The 15,815-nt window shown below is 47.9% G+C and overlaps 6 protein-coding genes across 6 annotated transcripts; 4 read left to right on the top strand and 2 right to left on the bottom strand.

Annotated features, from left to right (window-relative positions):
* Positions 1-3,991: 3,991 nt before the first annotated feature.
* On the top strand, positions 3,992-4,325 carry LACBIDRAFT_298870 (uncharacterized protein; the record flags this gene model as incomplete). The annotated part of the gene is made up of 4 exons (XM_001882111.1): positions 3,992-4,006; positions 4,056-4,136; positions 4,195-4,247; positions 4,298-4,325. 4 exons carry the CDS (start codon positions 3,992-3,994, stop codon positions 4,323-4,325), a joined length of 177 nt encoding a protein of 58 aa, XP_001882146.1.
* A 227-nt stretch (positions 4,326-4,552) lies between these two features.
* Positions 4,553-5,631, bottom strand: LACBIDRAFT_298869 (uncharacterized protein; the record flags this gene model as incomplete). The annotated part of the gene is made up of 4 exons (XM_001881985.1): positions 4,553-4,880; positions 4,937-5,063; positions 5,114-5,432; positions 5,485-5,631. The coding sequence occupies 4 exons, from the start codon at positions 5,629-5,631 to the stop codon at positions 4,553-4,555; spliced, it is 921 nt and encodes a 306-aa protein (XP_001882020.1).
* Positions 5,632-12,102: 6,471 nt separating this feature from the next.
* Positions 12,103-13,404, bottom strand: LACBIDRAFT_298866 (uncharacterized protein; the record flags this gene model as incomplete). Its single annotated transcript, XM_001881984.1, has 6 exons — positions 12,103-12,248; positions 12,306-12,378; positions 12,430-12,564; positions 12,619-12,648; positions 12,703-12,840; positions 12,907-13,404. 6 exons carry the CDS (start codon positions 13,402-13,404, stop codon positions 12,103-12,105), a joined length of 1,020 nt encoding a protein of 339 aa, XP_001882019.1.
* Positions 13,405-13,505: 101 nt separating this feature from the next.
* LACBIDRAFT_298865 (uncharacterized protein) lies at positions 13,506-14,207 on the top strand (the record flags this gene model as incomplete). The annotated part of the gene is made up of 3 exons (XM_001882110.1): positions 13,506-13,549; positions 13,606-13,624; positions 13,710-14,207. The coding sequence occupies 3 exons, from the start codon at positions 13,506-13,508 to the stop codon at positions 14,205-14,207; spliced, it is 561 nt and encodes a 186-aa protein (XP_001882145.1).
* Positions 14,208-14,777: 570 nt separating this feature from the next.
* Positions 14,778-15,079, top strand: LACBIDRAFT_298864 (uncharacterized protein; the record flags this gene model as incomplete). The annotated part of the gene is made up of 3 exons (XM_001882109.1): positions 14,778-14,805; positions 14,865-15,017; positions 15,072-15,079. The coding sequence occupies 3 exons, from the start codon at positions 14,778-14,780 to the stop codon at positions 15,077-15,079; spliced, it is 189 nt and encodes a 62-aa protein (XP_001882144.1).
* A 288-nt stretch (positions 15,080-15,367) lies between these two features.
* Positions 15,368-15,623, top strand: LACBIDRAFT_298863 (uncharacterized protein; the record flags this gene model as incomplete). Its single annotated transcript, XM_001882108.1, has 2 exons — positions 15,368-15,403; positions 15,474-15,623. The coding sequence occupies 2 exons, from the start codon at positions 15,368-15,370 to the stop codon at positions 15,621-15,623; spliced, it is 186 nt and encodes a 61-aa protein (XP_001882143.1).
* Positions 15,624-15,815: the final 192 nt, after the last annotated feature.

Genomic DNA, 15,815 nt, shown 5'->3' with positions numbered 1-15,815 from the left:
CCGCCACTTAGGCGTCATCTCTGGGGATTTTGGACGGCAGGGCTGTTACTTATTATTCACCTTCCAGGCACTGCCTTTTTGTCAGATATATCGTGAATACCTTCCCCTTTTCTTCTCAAAACTCAAATAGAACATTTTTAAAATATATCTTAGCTTGGGGTAGCAGATAAACCCTAGACAAGAGAGAGAATATATTTTAAGTTTCTTCCAGTTTTATCTGATGCTTCTGATCCAGAACAAGATTCTATTATATTCTCCTCTTATTTACAATTGTCTTGCAGCACAAACAAGCCAACTCCCACAGTGTCTCGGCCTGAGCATATAATTCACGTGATACATTTGGGGGCTCCAAGCTCGTGGAGTGCTCTTCATTGGCTCTTCATCTATCTTTGAACGGAAGGTTTGTTTCGTTTCTGAGAGGCAGCTGGGTTACTCAAAAAAATTAGTTAGCAAGTCTCATTGGAATCCCACCTGTTTATGGGAGCAGATGTTACTTATCCGACAAGTCCCACTGTTTGACTCAAAATTGATGCTGCCAGATTGGTCACACGAGATGAGTACACGCTGGTTTGGATGGATGCAGACATCATTGACTGAATGAAAGAGGCCGTCATCAATCACGGCGATACAGAATACAGAAGGGAAGCTAACTTCCTCAGGGGGCAGAATTGTCGCCGTGCGTTCGATGAAGGGTTGAACGTTGAACTGCTGTTGGAGGGTTATCACATGTGTTCACAGAGATAGATTCCCCCAAAGAAATAACCACACACCGAAGGTACCAGATTTTGATGTTTCCATCTTTGCTTCCTGAGACCAGCTATTTGCCTTCACTGTGGAAGGCTACGGAGGGGATATTCATGCTGTGACCGTCAAAAAAAAACCAACTGATTCCCTTGAGCATATACCTTGGAGCCTAGAGACAAGTAAGTACGCACTGGATCGGAAGATGGACTTCCTATCTCATATAGATGGAGCAAGTAGCCGCTCAGTACTGACTGCAACTTCGATGTTTGATTGACTCTTGTGCAGGTAAGCTAATCAGCTCACTCCGGTGATATTGCAAGGCGATTCACTTGCTACAGTCGGCACCCTCATGACCCATAGCCCTCGGTGGACAGTCCAGGCTATGGGTTTTAAGGGGCTATGGACTACAGGGGGTGGGAAAAAAATAAGTGCTCACGAATGTCACCAAAATTTCGGAAAATCTTATTTTCTTGGTTACAATAAATCCACTCAACTGTAAGGCAAACAATCGATGCCATCTGAGCAAGTCATTATTGATGCATTTCCCTCAGCAGTGTTAGCTTCATGACTGAGCAAAGATTGATCTGGGGAAGAAGGGCATTGTGGGCTGATTCCCAAGCATTTAGTGATTAGTCGAGCAATAGAATTCGGACTATGGTAAATCTTGTGTCCACATCAGGAAAAAACAAAGTGAAAAATAGCAAAATCATGACCATTTTTGGTAGGTGTAACCCTAAGATAGGGTCCAAAACCTATGGGGTTTTGCCCAAGAGGGGTATGGGTTATGGGTTATTGCGGACTTATGGGTTATGGGGTGCAATTCCCTGCCCACCGAGGTGGTGGACACAAAAATGTATGGGATTTTGGAGGTTATGGGTTATGGCAGGCATGGGTTATGAGGGTGCCAACTGTATTGCATGCAATACTACCGGATGTGAGAATGTGGCAAATCACTTCACGACAACTTGAGTTGAAACCTCACGCCTGCTTGGCTTGTGCGCTCAATGGTTCATGATCATATCCTACTCCAGGCCTTCCAGAAGCGTATTTCGTGAGCATAGGAACCAGTCATTAGAATGACAGCACTTTTGCTAAAGCTGGGCAGCATCGTGACTTGCGGGGAATAATAAGCACTGGCAGGCATCGTATGTTTCCCACGTCCAAATCTAATCTAAAACGTTGCTAAAATGCTGGAATCTTCCCTTTACCAACGTGTTGTGCACACCCTGCAGTGTCACAAACCCACCACCCTTGTACGCTTATCGGAAATTACAAGGGGGTTCAAGAATTAAAAAAAAGTAGCTGGGGTCGAATTTTTTTGTAAGGCCCCGTGTGCTTGACCTACCTACCTACGTAATCAGGCACATGCCTATATATGGCAACATGACATCATCATCATGATCACTCTGAACCTCTAAGGCTTCGCATACCCAATTTCGTGGGGCTATCTCCAATGCAACACATTGTAGGTGGTACTAAAAAATAAGTGAGTGTAGTGATTAACTTGTGCAAGACTGATACTCACCCGAGTCTCACATCCAACCCTTTTACATTTTACCAAGCCATTGCATTCTGAAGTGCAATATCACACTGCACAGGCATCCGTTTAGAGCGTCTGATGTGTCGAAAGCATCAAGATGATTCGAGTTTTGAAATCAAGTCACACAGCATACCCATCGGTGTCAAGAACTGGTCTCTAATTGTTTTGTCAGTAAATTGTGATTGATTAAAACATTCAAGGGGGTGTCGGGATAAAAAAAAAAGACCTAGGGTCGATTTTTTTGGTAGTGAGCGCTGGGCTGAACCAACCACCCAACGTAATCAGGCACGTGTCTATTTTAGGAAATATGACATCACCACTGTCTTCCTGTCCTCGTGCCTCTCAACGTTGAACCCATGCATGGGCACCTGCACAAGGTAAATACAAATGAGGTGATATCAGAATGGTTTGACATGAAGATGTAAGTATGTTTTATGTTGAAACCCTAACAGAAAGTGGGTTTAGTTGACCACACAGTTTCACATCCCACTGGATCACATTGGCAGTGGTCAGCTCTGCTCGGGATCCACAAAAGCAATCCTCCAATCGACAACCTTACATTTTCATTTTTCACATGTTTCCTCGCTGTAACGGTTGCCACACTAACGAAAGTTGTCAATGGTCCGATGTTATTATTGTCTTATGTAAGCAATCTCAGTGGTGTTTTTTGGCGCATCCTCAGGCATTTAGCACATCTTGAGGCTTTCTAGTATCTATTATGTATAATTTATCCACCAGGAAGGCCGCCTATAATTGTTTTGGGCCAAAATTTTTGAGCTTCCAATTTTTTTTTAACGGCCTGATGGCCCAACCAACCAACCGGCCCCCGGTCCGGAATTATGATCCCGACACCCCCTTGAAAACATTAGACAAAAATTTGATGAAGATTAGACTGTGAAAAACAATTTTGAAGCCAGAAATTGGGCCGGATATAATGAAATATAATATCCAGTCAAGATAATGTACTATACAATGATATTTTACATGCAGGAATACTGTAAATCACCTTGGAAAACCAATTTAGGACTATCTCATAGAGGGTTCCAAAAATCTTTTTTTCGGCCTACAGCCGACCTACCTACCCAACCCCTGGTCCGGCATTCAGATCCCTGAACCCCCTTGGGAAATTACATCGAGGGCACTGCGTTCTTCGATCGGGGTCTCTGTTCTGGTTCCTGGACCATGTCACGTCGACATGAAATACATGCTCATCCTGCATGCGTCTCAGGTGCACACGGCGGTGAAAGTTATCTCCTAAACTTGACTGTCACTCGTTCCTCTCAATTGATTGATCTCCCGAATTTGATTCCTCAAGGGATTTCTCATCCCGCGGAGATCATTTTGCGGGAGCATGCCTCCTTTCTTGTCCTCAAATCTCTTCTGATCTTCATTTCCCATGACTTGGAGGTAGTATGAAGTGATCCGAAATGCCTTCGGCTTCAAGGTGCCACCGTCGGTGATGCCTTCCAAGTCTTTGATTAATCTCCCTGAGTTTCCGCCAGCTTGTTTCAATCACTTCACCATCGTGTGCTTGCCATTTCGAACGAAAATGTCTTTCTCATCTGGGAGCCTTTGTGAAATCCTATCACCGAATGTTCTGTGATTTTGCTTGTCTTACGATCCTGGGGTCGACTTTCGTTTGCATATAAGTAACAGTATTCGTCAAGCTCTCTTCAGGTCACTACCCCGACTACTACTATCCTGGCCATGAACGCATTCCCCGTTAGCAGTTTTTACCGTGCTTTTTTATCCCTGTACTCACTCCACACAGACTGGCACCCGAGTTTTCTACTGGTGTTCTACTGGCCCGATTATCTACGCTACGGTGCAATCCTCTAGACGCTTGCCGGATGTAAGTCTACTTGTCACCTCAATTTTTTTTTTCAATCTGAACAAACCCCTTATCTCAGGGAACACAACTCTTGGTCATCAAAGATGACAATGGCGAGACCGTTACGCTCCCGTATGGTTCTACATTAAATCAAAGATTTCATTTTCTGACATTGATGACAGCGCTGCTGGTGTCACCCTGGTGTCCTGATTTGCAGGAACCTTTCCCTCTTTTTGTTTAGATTTTTTTTAGCAGACTTTTTCTGTTGGACAGTAGACATCGGGTTCAATCTTAGAAAGATCAGTCTCCCTTAAAATCCACTCGTTATCAACGATCGTACTATGCGAGCAACCAATTCAAGAACACATCCAACAAAATCAAGCGGCAGCCAACCCAAACAGCGACATCGTTCCCCCACTCCGGATCAGACAGAGTCCTTACTTAACACACACAGTACGTCCAAGGTGGATATTGGACATGTCTTGAGGCATGATGAGGATGTACTGTTTCTTGTTGGAAGAGTTTGCCAAATTAGGCATGGGTATTTCTTCGTCTTGTAGAAGTCGGCGATGAGTATAGCATTGGTGAGCTACGAGGTGGTCAAATGTACTATGGATAGTACAGTAACCAACCAGGCAACTGCTATTGCAGAAGTATTGTAGAAGATTGGGAAGCTGTCCGTGGGGGTGCTCTGAGGCCGTGAAGAAAGGGGGTTGATATGGAAGAGAAGTCGCTTGCTCGAAATCAAGCCATTTTGGATAGTCACTATGAGTCATAGTATTGAGCGAGAGGAGTATAGTGATAATAATTGAGAACTTTACCGCCGACGACTCACACCAACAAGTCGATTTAACTGAAGTGGAAGGACGGCAACTTGATCAATTGCCTCCAAGGACAGTTGATGTTCTGAATATAACCTGCGTGCAATTTCAACAACGATAACTTCGACTTTGGCGATAAAAAATTAATGCACGCTGAATGTCGAAGAAGATACGCACAGTCTGGGTCGCGATTGGGTATTTGCCATAAGAAAAACTTATATTGTTCATTGTGCGACATATAGTCGAACTCTGGGTCGTCAGAGAACGGCATGAACGGCATGAGGTGGGGATCATCGCCGACACAAATGTTACGCATGAGGGGCGTGCATGTTTCGTAGCTTGGGTAAGGCCTGAGTGCTTCATCGAAATTCAACACTTCAACTGAAACAATTGTGGAGGTACAGTCTTCCGGACCATCTGTGATGTCAATAATTTCGAATTCTTCCTCGACGCGCTTGGGGCGACTTCGAATTCTGTTTTTCCCCTTGCGAGCCGTCTGTGCATGTGACTTCAGTTTCTTTCGTTGGATAACGGGGGGATGCTGGGGCCTTGACCAAAAGCGAGTGGTGAGTTTCTTGACAATAATTTATATCCCAAGCGTAAAATTCTGAGCTAAACGTTTCTGAAACTCTGCAGACAATGTCGGCAGTCTCTGCGACATCCGAGTTTTCACCTTGTGGGGTAAAACTATTCATCGGAAATTCAGTGTTCGCGCCAAATAAAGACAGGAAATATAAATATAGTTCAGGAGCTAAATTTTTGCCTCGAAAGAAAGCCGTTACTTTTCTGAGAAGCGATAGCCAGAGCCTTTGAGGGTTGTGGTGATGGGGGAGGAGTATTTTGCATTATTTTTTAGTATGTATTATTTATTACTCTAATGATTATTCTTGTTTCGGCTCCGCTCAGAATTTTCAACAACTCTTTACGCCCACGTCGACGACAACGATGGCTGGCCAAGGGTCAGGAAGCTGCTCCTAAGGGGACTGTCGAGGATGGTGCAGGAGACGAACTTATCATCGGCGGCGACTCATCACGGAAGGTCAAAACTGACAAGGACATTGTCTCCCCACATTCCATCAACGGTTTCTGGGTTCAACGCCAGATATCCGAAGTCTACCCCGACCCTGTCACCGCCGCAGAAAAAACCACCTCCGTCCTCAGCATTCTTGGATCCGAATCCAGCGCCCGTGACTGCGAGAATCAGCTCATGGAACTCTTCGACATCCAGAGCTTCCACATCACCGCCAAATTCCTCAAAAATCGTGACGTCGTCGTTCGGTGTACCAAACTGATGTGTAGTGACGCGGATGACCGCGTCAATGTTGAGGTTGCTATGCGCGAGAAGGGAGTTGGGTGGATCCTTCGAGAGCTGGCGGGTGACAGGTAAGCGAAGCCTCGTTCTGATGCTATGGACATTGATGAGCCCAAGATTGAGGTTCCAAAGACGGCCACTGTTGCGCCGGGCTCTATCGTCCAACCCAAACGGACAGTGGATCTCGATAGCATGGCCTTTAGCCAGGGCGGACACTTGATGTCGAACAAGAAGTGCAAACTGCCTGATGGTTCGCGAAGAAAGGTTACGAGGAAATCCATGTCCCTGCCCCAAAGCAGAAGCCTACCACGGAAGGTGACTTTGTCCCAATAACAGCTCTACCAGCTTGGGCTCGCGAGGCGTTTACAGTTCCCAAGCTCAATCGCGTCTAGAGTAAAGTCTTCCCCATCGCTTTCGGTACAGATGAACCTATATTGCTTTGTGCTCCAACTGGCGCGGGAAAGGTACGTCTTTCATGTTGATATACAGATTCAACTCCCTAATCATCGCCCTCATAGACAAACGTCGCCATGTTGACAAATCTCAATGAACTTGCCAAGCACCGTAACGAAGAGATTGGAACGTTCGACCTGGACGCTTTCAAGATCGTCTACGTCGCTCCCATGAAGGCCCTTGTCCAAGAGATGGTCGGAAACTTCACAGCCCGACTCAAGGTCTTCGGTATCAAAGTCGGCGAGATTACTGGCGACTCCCAAATGACCAAACAGCAAATTTCAGAGACCCAGATTATTGTTACCACTCCGGAGAAATGGGATGTCATCACGAGGAAAATGACCGACACTTCTTACACCAACCTCGTCCGTCTCATCATCACTGATGAAATCCATCTTCTGCGCGACGAGCGAGGACCTGTTTTGGAAAGTATCATCGCCCGGACTATCAGATGGGCTGAACAACGATCCGAGTTCGTCCGCCTCCTTGGCCTTTCCGCGACATTGCCCAATTACGAGGATGTTGCGACCTTCCTTCGGGTTGATGAGAAGAAGGGTCTCTTCTACTTTGACGCGTCATATACCTCAGCCTGCTGAACCAGCAGCTGCCCATCGAGTCCCAATTTGTCTCGAAGTTGGCCGACAACCTTAACGCTGAAATTGTGCTTGGAACCGTCCGGAATCGTGATGAAGCCGTTCAATGGCTTGGCTACACGTACCTGTGCGTGTACTTTCTTTTTCTCCTCTTTACGATGAAATTAACACTCATTCGTAGCTACATTCGCATGCTCAGCCTTGTACAGCATAGGCGTCGACTACCAAGAGGATGATGGTGCTCTGGTTCAGAAGCGCGCTGACATAGCTCACTCCGCTGCCGTACTTCTAGAGAAGTGTCAACTCATCAAGTACGAAAGGTCATCAGGTCGATTCCAAAGTACAGAGCTCGGCCGGATCGCCTCATACTACTATGTGACGTACAACTCCATGATGGTCTACAACCAGCATCTACGTTCGACGATGTCATTGCCCGAGTTATTCAGGGTTTTCGCACTTTCAAACGAGTTCAAGTTCGTACCTGTGAGTTTTCTTCTTTGAGATATCTTGTGCTCCTCCATTGACATTTTCTCATTAGGTTCGACAAGAGGAGAAACTGGAGCTCGCAAAGCTACTCGAGAGGGTACCCATTCCTGTGAAAGAAAGCGTCGAAGAGCCTGCGGCCAAAATCAACGTACTCCTGCAAGCGTACATCTCGCAACTCAAACTCGATGGTAAGCGTTTTCACGGCCATCCATCACAGGAACGATATCCAAAGCCTTCCAGGGTTCGTCCTCGTCGCTGACATGGTCTTTGTGCAGCAATCTGCGGGGCGGTGTGTACTGATTAAACCCGTCCCTTGACTTGTGCTCACTATATTGCCTATAGTATCCTGAGGGCTATGTTTGAGATATGTCTGAAACGCGGCTGGGCTGCGTCTGCTAAAGCAGCTCTCGACCTTTGCAAGATGGTTGAGAAGAGGATGTAAGTTATTGTGGTTGTTAAAGCTGGCCATCGCTCACAAGTATATCAGGTGGGGTTCAATGACGCCTCTTCGTCAATTCAAGGGTGTTCCTGCTGAAGTGATAAGAAAGGCAGAAGGCAAACAATTCGTGAGTGATATTTGTTCCCCTTTCGTTTCGTTGCTAACAATGCCCGTCTTTCATAGCCTTGGTACCGTTACTTTGATCTGGTACGCTTCGTCAACTTCGTTTCTGGCTGCGCCGCCCAAAGTTTTTTAGACACCTCCTGAGATTGGTGAACTCATCGGGATCCCTAACGCTGGGCGGTTGGTGCACCGTCTCGTCCACAGTTTCCCGAAGCTTCAGTAAGTTCTGATTGATGTCTGACTTTTTCGGGTATCTCGTTGACGAACTTGCTTTGGGCTACAGGCGCAAGTCTAACCCATCACTCGGTCGCTTCTTCGAATCGACCTTTCTATCATACCTGATTTTCGATGGGATGAAAAATTTCACGGTACGGCGGAGACCTTCCTTATCGTGGTCGAAGATGTGGATGGAGAGTGATACTCTTCCATGACTCGTTCATCCTTCGTCAACGATACGCGGAAGATGAACATAACGTTACTCTTACTGTGCCCATGTTCAACCCGTCCTGCCCAACTACTACATCTCCATCATCTCGGATCGCTGGCCTCACGCCAAAACTCGGCTTCCCATTGTTTTCAAACATCTTATTTTGCCCGAAAAGTTCCCTCCTCCTACCCCGCTTCTCGACCTACAGGCCCTACCTCTTTCCGCCTTGCACAACAAGGAATTCGAAGCACTCTACTCCTCGACGATCCAAACCTTCAACAAGATCCAAACCCAGGTTTTCCAAGCTCTTTATACGACAGACGAAAATGTTTTCATTGGTGCGCCTACCGGTAGCGGCAAGACAATCTGCGCAGAATTTGCTCTCCTTCGTCTCTGGAGTAAGAGAGAGCAACTCCGAGCGGTTTGTATTGAGTCATATCAAGAAATGGTTGATCAACGAGTTGTGGATTGGCGGGCCAAGTTCGAAAAGCTTCAAGGCGGGAAGGAGATTGTCAGTCTCACAGGAGAGACAAGCGCTGATCTGAGGCTTCTGGAGAAAGGAGACGTCATTGTCTGCACACCAACGCAGGTTCGTCAGATCTTTCCATTTTTCTTTCAGGTTTTTTCTCACTTATCAACAGGACATCCTTTCACGATGGTGGCGACAACGCAAAAACATTCAAAATATCGGTCTTATTGCTGATGAGGTGCAGTTGGTCGGCGGTGAAGTGGGACCCACTACGAGGTCGTCATTTCCCGCACGCGTTATGTCTCAGCGCAGACAGAAATCAAGACACGCATAGTCGCTTGTGGAGTCTCTCTTGCGAACGCCCGAGATCTGGGCGAGTGGATGGGTGCACCTTCTCACGCGATCTTTAACTTTTCACCAAGGTATTCCTCTTCCGTTGCTCCTCGAAGGCTACGTACTGATGCTGTTACTAGTGCCCGTCCCCTCGACATGGATATACATCTCCAGTCCTTCACCATCCCTCGTTTCCCCTCCCTGATGATCGCCATGTCAAAGCCTGCTTACTTCGCTGTTCTGGAGTACTCCCCCTCAAAACCCGTCATCGTTTTTGTTCCCTCCAGGCGATAGTGCCGCCTTAGGGTCGACGACCTTCTGACTCACTGCCTAGCGGACGATAAACCTGATCGGTTCCTCAACATCGAGCTTGACGACTTACAACCTCACCTGGACCACATCAGCGACAAGGACCTCGTTGAAACGCTCAAACACGGTATCGGGTACTACCACGAGGCTTTCGATAAGCAGGACAAACGGATCGTTCAGCGCCTGTTTGAGTCAGGAGCTATCCAACTGCTTGTTGCATCGAAAGACACGGCTTGGAGCTTGCCGGTGGCAAGTAACATGGTGATCATCATGGGCGTTCAGTTCTATGAGGGCAAGGAGCATCGTTACATCGACTATCCGGTCATGGACGTTCTCCAAATGATGGGCCGCGCTTGTCGGCCAACGGAAGATGAGCGCAGTCGATGTGTTCTCATGTGCCAGCAAACACGTAAGGACTTTTACAAAAAGTTCCTTGCCGAAGGGCTTCCAATTGAGTCACATCTCCCGACCCATCTCCTCCATGACTACTTCCTCGCGGAGATCGCAGTCAAAACCATTGAGAACAAGCAAGATGCTATGGTAAGCAACTCCCGATCATGTTTCTTCATTGTGTTTACGTTCTATCCCTCAGGATATCCTCATTTGGACTTACTTCTACCGCCGAATGACTCAAAACCCGAACTATTACAATCTGCACAATGTCAGCCATCAGCATCTATCCGAACACCTTTCAGAACTTGTAGAGAACACTTTGAGTGATCTCGTGAATTCAAAATGTATCGCAATTGGTAGGTTTCTGCCTTTTTTCCTGCTAATCTGTCTGATCCTTTCTCCAGAGGACGAAATGGACGTGTCGGCGCTCAATCTTGGAATGATCGCTGTCTACTACAATATCTCATGAAAGTGCCCATCATTTGGAAGTCACCCAGTGGCTTATCCGCTCGCCAGATGTGACGGTCGAGGTGTACACATTGTCTCTCAAGGAGCGTACGAAGTTGAAAGGCCTTGTCGAGGTTGTGTCGTCATTGGCCGAAGTCGAGACTATCCCGATTCGGAGACATGAAGATGCCCTTCTTCGTAGTATCTACAACCGCGTCCCAGTCAAACTAGAGCGGGCCGACTTTGAGGCCCCCCCACTACAAAATGTTCTTGCTCCTTCAAGCTCACTTCTCGCGGTTGCAATTGCCGCCTGATCTGGCTGCTGTCTCGTCCTGGAGAAAGTGCTCAATCTTTTATCAGCAAGTGTCGATGTGATGTCTTCTAGCGCTTGGCTAAGCGCTCTGGGTGCAATGGATCTATCGCAGATGTGTGTACAAGCCATGTGGGAGACGGATTCTCCTCTGAAACAGATCCCTCACTTTGAGACCGAGGTGAGCAAATTCACGCTGTAGAAAACTTGTTTCCTCACAAGTTATGATCGCTTCAGGTAATCAAGCGTTGTAAGGACGCTGGTGTTGACTCCGTCTATGACATTATGGAGCTCAAGGACGACCGTAGAAACGAGTTGCTCCAGATGACGCCCGCCCAAATGTAAGAATCACAAACTTTTTCCTACGATCGAAGCTCACGTCATTTCAGGCGAGATGTCGCAACCTTTGTCAACTCCTACCCCACCCTGGACATCTCTCACGAGCTCGTCAAAGGAGAATACACCGCAGGCGCGCTGATTATTCTCAAGGTATCGCTGGCACGTGACGCAGACGATGAGGTGATCAGAACGTTGTTGCATCTCAAGAAGTTGGCGAATTGGTGGCTCGTTGTCGGAGACCCTGCCTCCCGCCAGCTCCTCGTCATCAAGCGAGTCACGGTGACGAAGAGCTTTGCCGTCAAGCTTGAGTCACTCACTGAAACTCTACGTCATTTGTGATTCTTGACACTTATGTTGGTGCTGACCACGACATTGGTCTCGAACCCATTGAGGTCCTTGAAGGAGACGATAGTGATAGCGATGAGGATATGGATAGCGATGAGGATGAGTAGATATCAAGGCATATGATTTCTGTAATTGTATCGTTCATGTAGTTGCTTATAATTTCTTGCTCTTTTCGTCGAGAACGGACCCGGTGTTAAACAAGTCATCGTTTCAAGATGCGCGCCCCGTTCTCGGTATCAAACAGTCAACGTTGGCCTCCCATCACGGGGAACTCCCCTTCGAGGACACTTGTCAACGCAGCGTGGAGGGTTATGTGAAAGAGTACGAAGAAGAACAGTTGAAGATTACATTGATAAGACTACATACATTTGCATGGTGGGGCATGAACTCAAATTATTCTCTGTAGATCGCTCAGTTGGAGAGGAAAAATCGAAGTGGGGAGGTTAGTAGCTTCTGGACGAGGACTTGCCTGATACTTAACCACACGACCCGACGTACTCGACACAGCGTAGAAAAGGGTTTCCTTGGGGCATGCTGTCAAAGAACCAAATCACCATCCCTCATTTGTCAAGACTGAGCGAATTTCCTTGCCTTGTTCATCTTGATACTGAAGCTTGTAGGGCTGAATTCCAACAGCCGCTTTCGTCTTTGGGCCCTTTCCGGCCTGTTGACGAGTAAGTGACGGGGGCTAGGACGAAGACAATCTCACAATTACCGGCATCACTTTGGATTTGACGATGTCCGCGATTCCCAGCCCGACAAAACAGACGATCTTGGGGCGGTGTGTGGCGATCTTGGCGAGGAGAGCAGGAACTCCCGCTATTTGCTCGGCTTTGGATAGCTCGCTTTGCTACAGATGATGGTTTCGTCGGTGACTGGGAACTTGCATGAGAAGTACCAGTACCTCAGCAGTTGGACGATCAACCAGATTCGTCTACGAAGGTCTGAGTACCCTTATCGAGCTCAATAACAGGGAAAAAAGGCGTACCATCCCGATCGAAAACTCTTCTGGAAGAGTGAAGTCTTCTTGAGGACGGAGAAGTCTTGTAGTGAAGCCTGATTTGAACAGGCGGCTCCAGAAGTGATTCGTTGGACCACCAAAGTGGTACCCAATCTCAGCGGACGTCTAACCTGGGCTGGGGACGATCATCAGCGCGGCAGCGGAGAGAAGTTGGCAGTTCGACGAACTCACTTGATACCGCAAAAAACTACTAAACGAGAATGTGAGTTGCTGGTTCGGAAGGTTCAAGCTTTTGATTGACTCACCTTCTAACCCACTCCACAAGTGATGTTGAAGTTCCCGTAGGTGAGCGTACGTAGACGGCTCGGCATACCCCCGTTTCTGTTTCTTGGAGGGTGAGCCAGGTTCTAAACGACCAACCGATTCATTGGGACCCTCGTCGAGCGCTGAAATCAACCGCTTTCTGGTCCTCAGATCCTTTACGCGAGAACTTGTGGCTATCGGGCTGTCGGGCTCTTTTGCATGATCCTGATTTCGTGGCCTCCTCTCTGTCGTTGTGGCTTTGCCGTGCGCCTTGGATTTTTGATTCGACGAATGCCAGTGGGCAAAGGCGAACCGAGCCAATGAGGCTCGGAAACGTTCAGAGACCTTGGACCCTTCAGGTGCTTCATGTTTCTCCGTTTCGGAAAGTACCTCCTCCTCGTCTCTTGATTTGTGTTTTGGCGCCATGAGTTCAAGAAACGCTCCCGTGTCCCTATAGACGATTAAAGTGGTCTGTCAAGGTGGCAATCATGTCGCGGCGGAGTGAGCAAGGTGGTGGTTTGAGTTCAATGTTTGGCCCAGGGGGATCGGCGCTCAAAGCTATCCACTCATCGTAAGCTTTCGGCCCACTTCTCTTGACTCTGAACCAAGCTAACCATTCGTTTCCAGAATCCTAGAGTTCATAACGGCAAGCGATCTTGACTCTCATTGAATCTAGGGTCAACGATTGACTTCGCACCATCAAACCATGCCTGACCAAAGGCTCCATCAAGGCGCTTGAGAAACTGGGGAGATGGGATGGCTCGAGTGAGGAGGCAATCAGGGTTTGTTGTAGGTTCACTGTCGCTGAACCAAAGCTGCAGCTTGGTGGTAACGATGCTGTTGGAGACACGCGGAAGCCTGAGGGCGAGGAAACTTGTGACTGGGAGGTCGGGGGATGGGAAACTACCCTCATAGCTTTGTGGGACGGGAAGCCGATCACTTTTTGCATCCGCGACATGAGTTGGGACATCACAGTATTCCTTGTTGGCTCCAATCCATTCGGATTCCTTGGATACAGTGGGGTTCACGAGATCAACGTGTATGTTGGGTGTCATATTGGAGGACAATGCAAGGCTGAGAGCATTATCCATCCGAAAATTTTATCACGAACGACGATTTATGTAATATCCGTAGATGATTTTACGAGATTACAGAGCTACAACCTTCGAAAAAGAATGGAGCATTCATCACGGTTTGAACCCGTGACCGCTCAGAATACACCACTGTAAGAATTTCGCAGCTTTGCCCCTGCCTCACGCGTCAATACCTGTCCGTTCGAGATTTGGCCTCACCTCTAGCTGCGAAGACCTGTCCAGACTTAGGAACCGGCTATTTCGCTCGCAAGGCCCAATTCCTGTCCGAATGGCATCCGGCCTAACAGCCGTTTTTTGAAAATTTCCGTCCGGAATTCTCTCAGGGGGCCTCATCACTGTGCATTTGGACTCAGATGAGCATGCGGTACATGAAAATGGAGGATGCGCGGAGCGCTTCCCTGGGCTGGATAGACGACACTGACATCTTCTCCTAACTCAGCGTCTGCGAGCTCAAGGGGAAACGGCCCGGCGAGGCCGAGCTTTTCCTGGGAAGAGTTTTTAGTTGGCGCGGACTCGCCCTACAAAATGCCTCCTTACCAGTTGCCCTTAGAACCCGCCATTACGACGACTGCGCAGGGGGGAGACGCTACCGCGCGAAAAGGCAAGCCTAACTAGTGAACCAAAAGTTCGGAGTTGGTGACCCAGTTCGAATGAAACCAAAGCCCGACCTTTGCTTAATCACATCGCTTCATCTCTGCCAGCCTCATGTTCATCGAAATGCAGAGGACTCTTAGTATGTTACCCATGTTCTGTCTCCTAACCATAGATCTCAATCTCACACCTCAACCAAAGCTCAACCCACATTCCCGCCCATGGCTGCTGGCGTATGTGCTGGAAACCCCGACCAGACGTACAAGGGTTCCACAGGATGGAGGAGGATTCCTGGGAATACCTGCGTTGATGGTGTCGCAAGGGACGAGAAGGTTGATAAGGAGTCTTTGCAAGGTATGCATTTCGTCATTGTGGGCTTGAGATATTTCTGATTAACGTCACTGACAGCAACCTGAAATCATCCATCAGATTGTGCAACATGTCTACTTCAAGAACCCCCAAGTAAGTTGTCCCATCGACGCCGTATCTCTCCCGTTCTCAGGCTGATGGTCCGCCCAGATAAAAACCATTCTGGTTCGTCTCATGGTCAGCACCTTGCGGCAATCCAGCAACGAAGGTTACAGCTAGACCCACTGAATCCACTCTGAACACCTTTTTTTGCGTTCTACCATCTTAAATATTTGGACGACCGTGTCAACCTCATCGCCGACGCAAACACCTTCCACACAACCGACACCGGACGAATGTGGAACCAAGCCAAAGCCCCGACTCTACGAAACGCATACGGAGTACAAGTTACAAAGCTGTCATGCAGAACTTCCCAGTTACGCCAAAGATAACGGGCGGAAGTGGTTCCTCGTCGGTAGCTACTTGCGGAAATGCGCGTGGGCGACAGACACGGAGCTTCAAGTTAGTACTGATGAGATCATTTGCGAGTCCTATCAGGACAAGAAGGGCAACCAGCAGAATGAAAACACAATGGAACTAGTGGCTTGTTGATCATGTCGTTGGTTTTCAGAGTTCCTGGTCGTTGGTGAGGCAATTAGGTTTCCTGTGGTTTTGTTGCACTGGGGGTTTTGCGACACACCGCTCGTGTAGGTTCTTGGGGTACATTCTCCCGGAAACCAGGAACATGGCCAGCACTGGGAAATCTGCTGCTATCTGCAAGGGTCTAGTTTACTAACTACCTCA

The sequence above is a fragment of the Laccaria bicolor genome, genomic scaffold (assembly GCF_000143565.1).
Source record: "Laccaria bicolor S238N-H82 LACBIscaffold_15 genomic scaffold, whole genome shotgun sequence".
NCBI classification, from domain to species: domain Eukaryota; kingdom Fungi; phylum Basidiomycota; class Agaricomycetes; order Agaricales; family Hydnangiaceae; genus Laccaria; species Laccaria bicolor.
The sequence above is the reverse complement of the archived record's forward strand: the minus strand, read 5'-3'. Positions and strand labels throughout refer to the sequence as shown.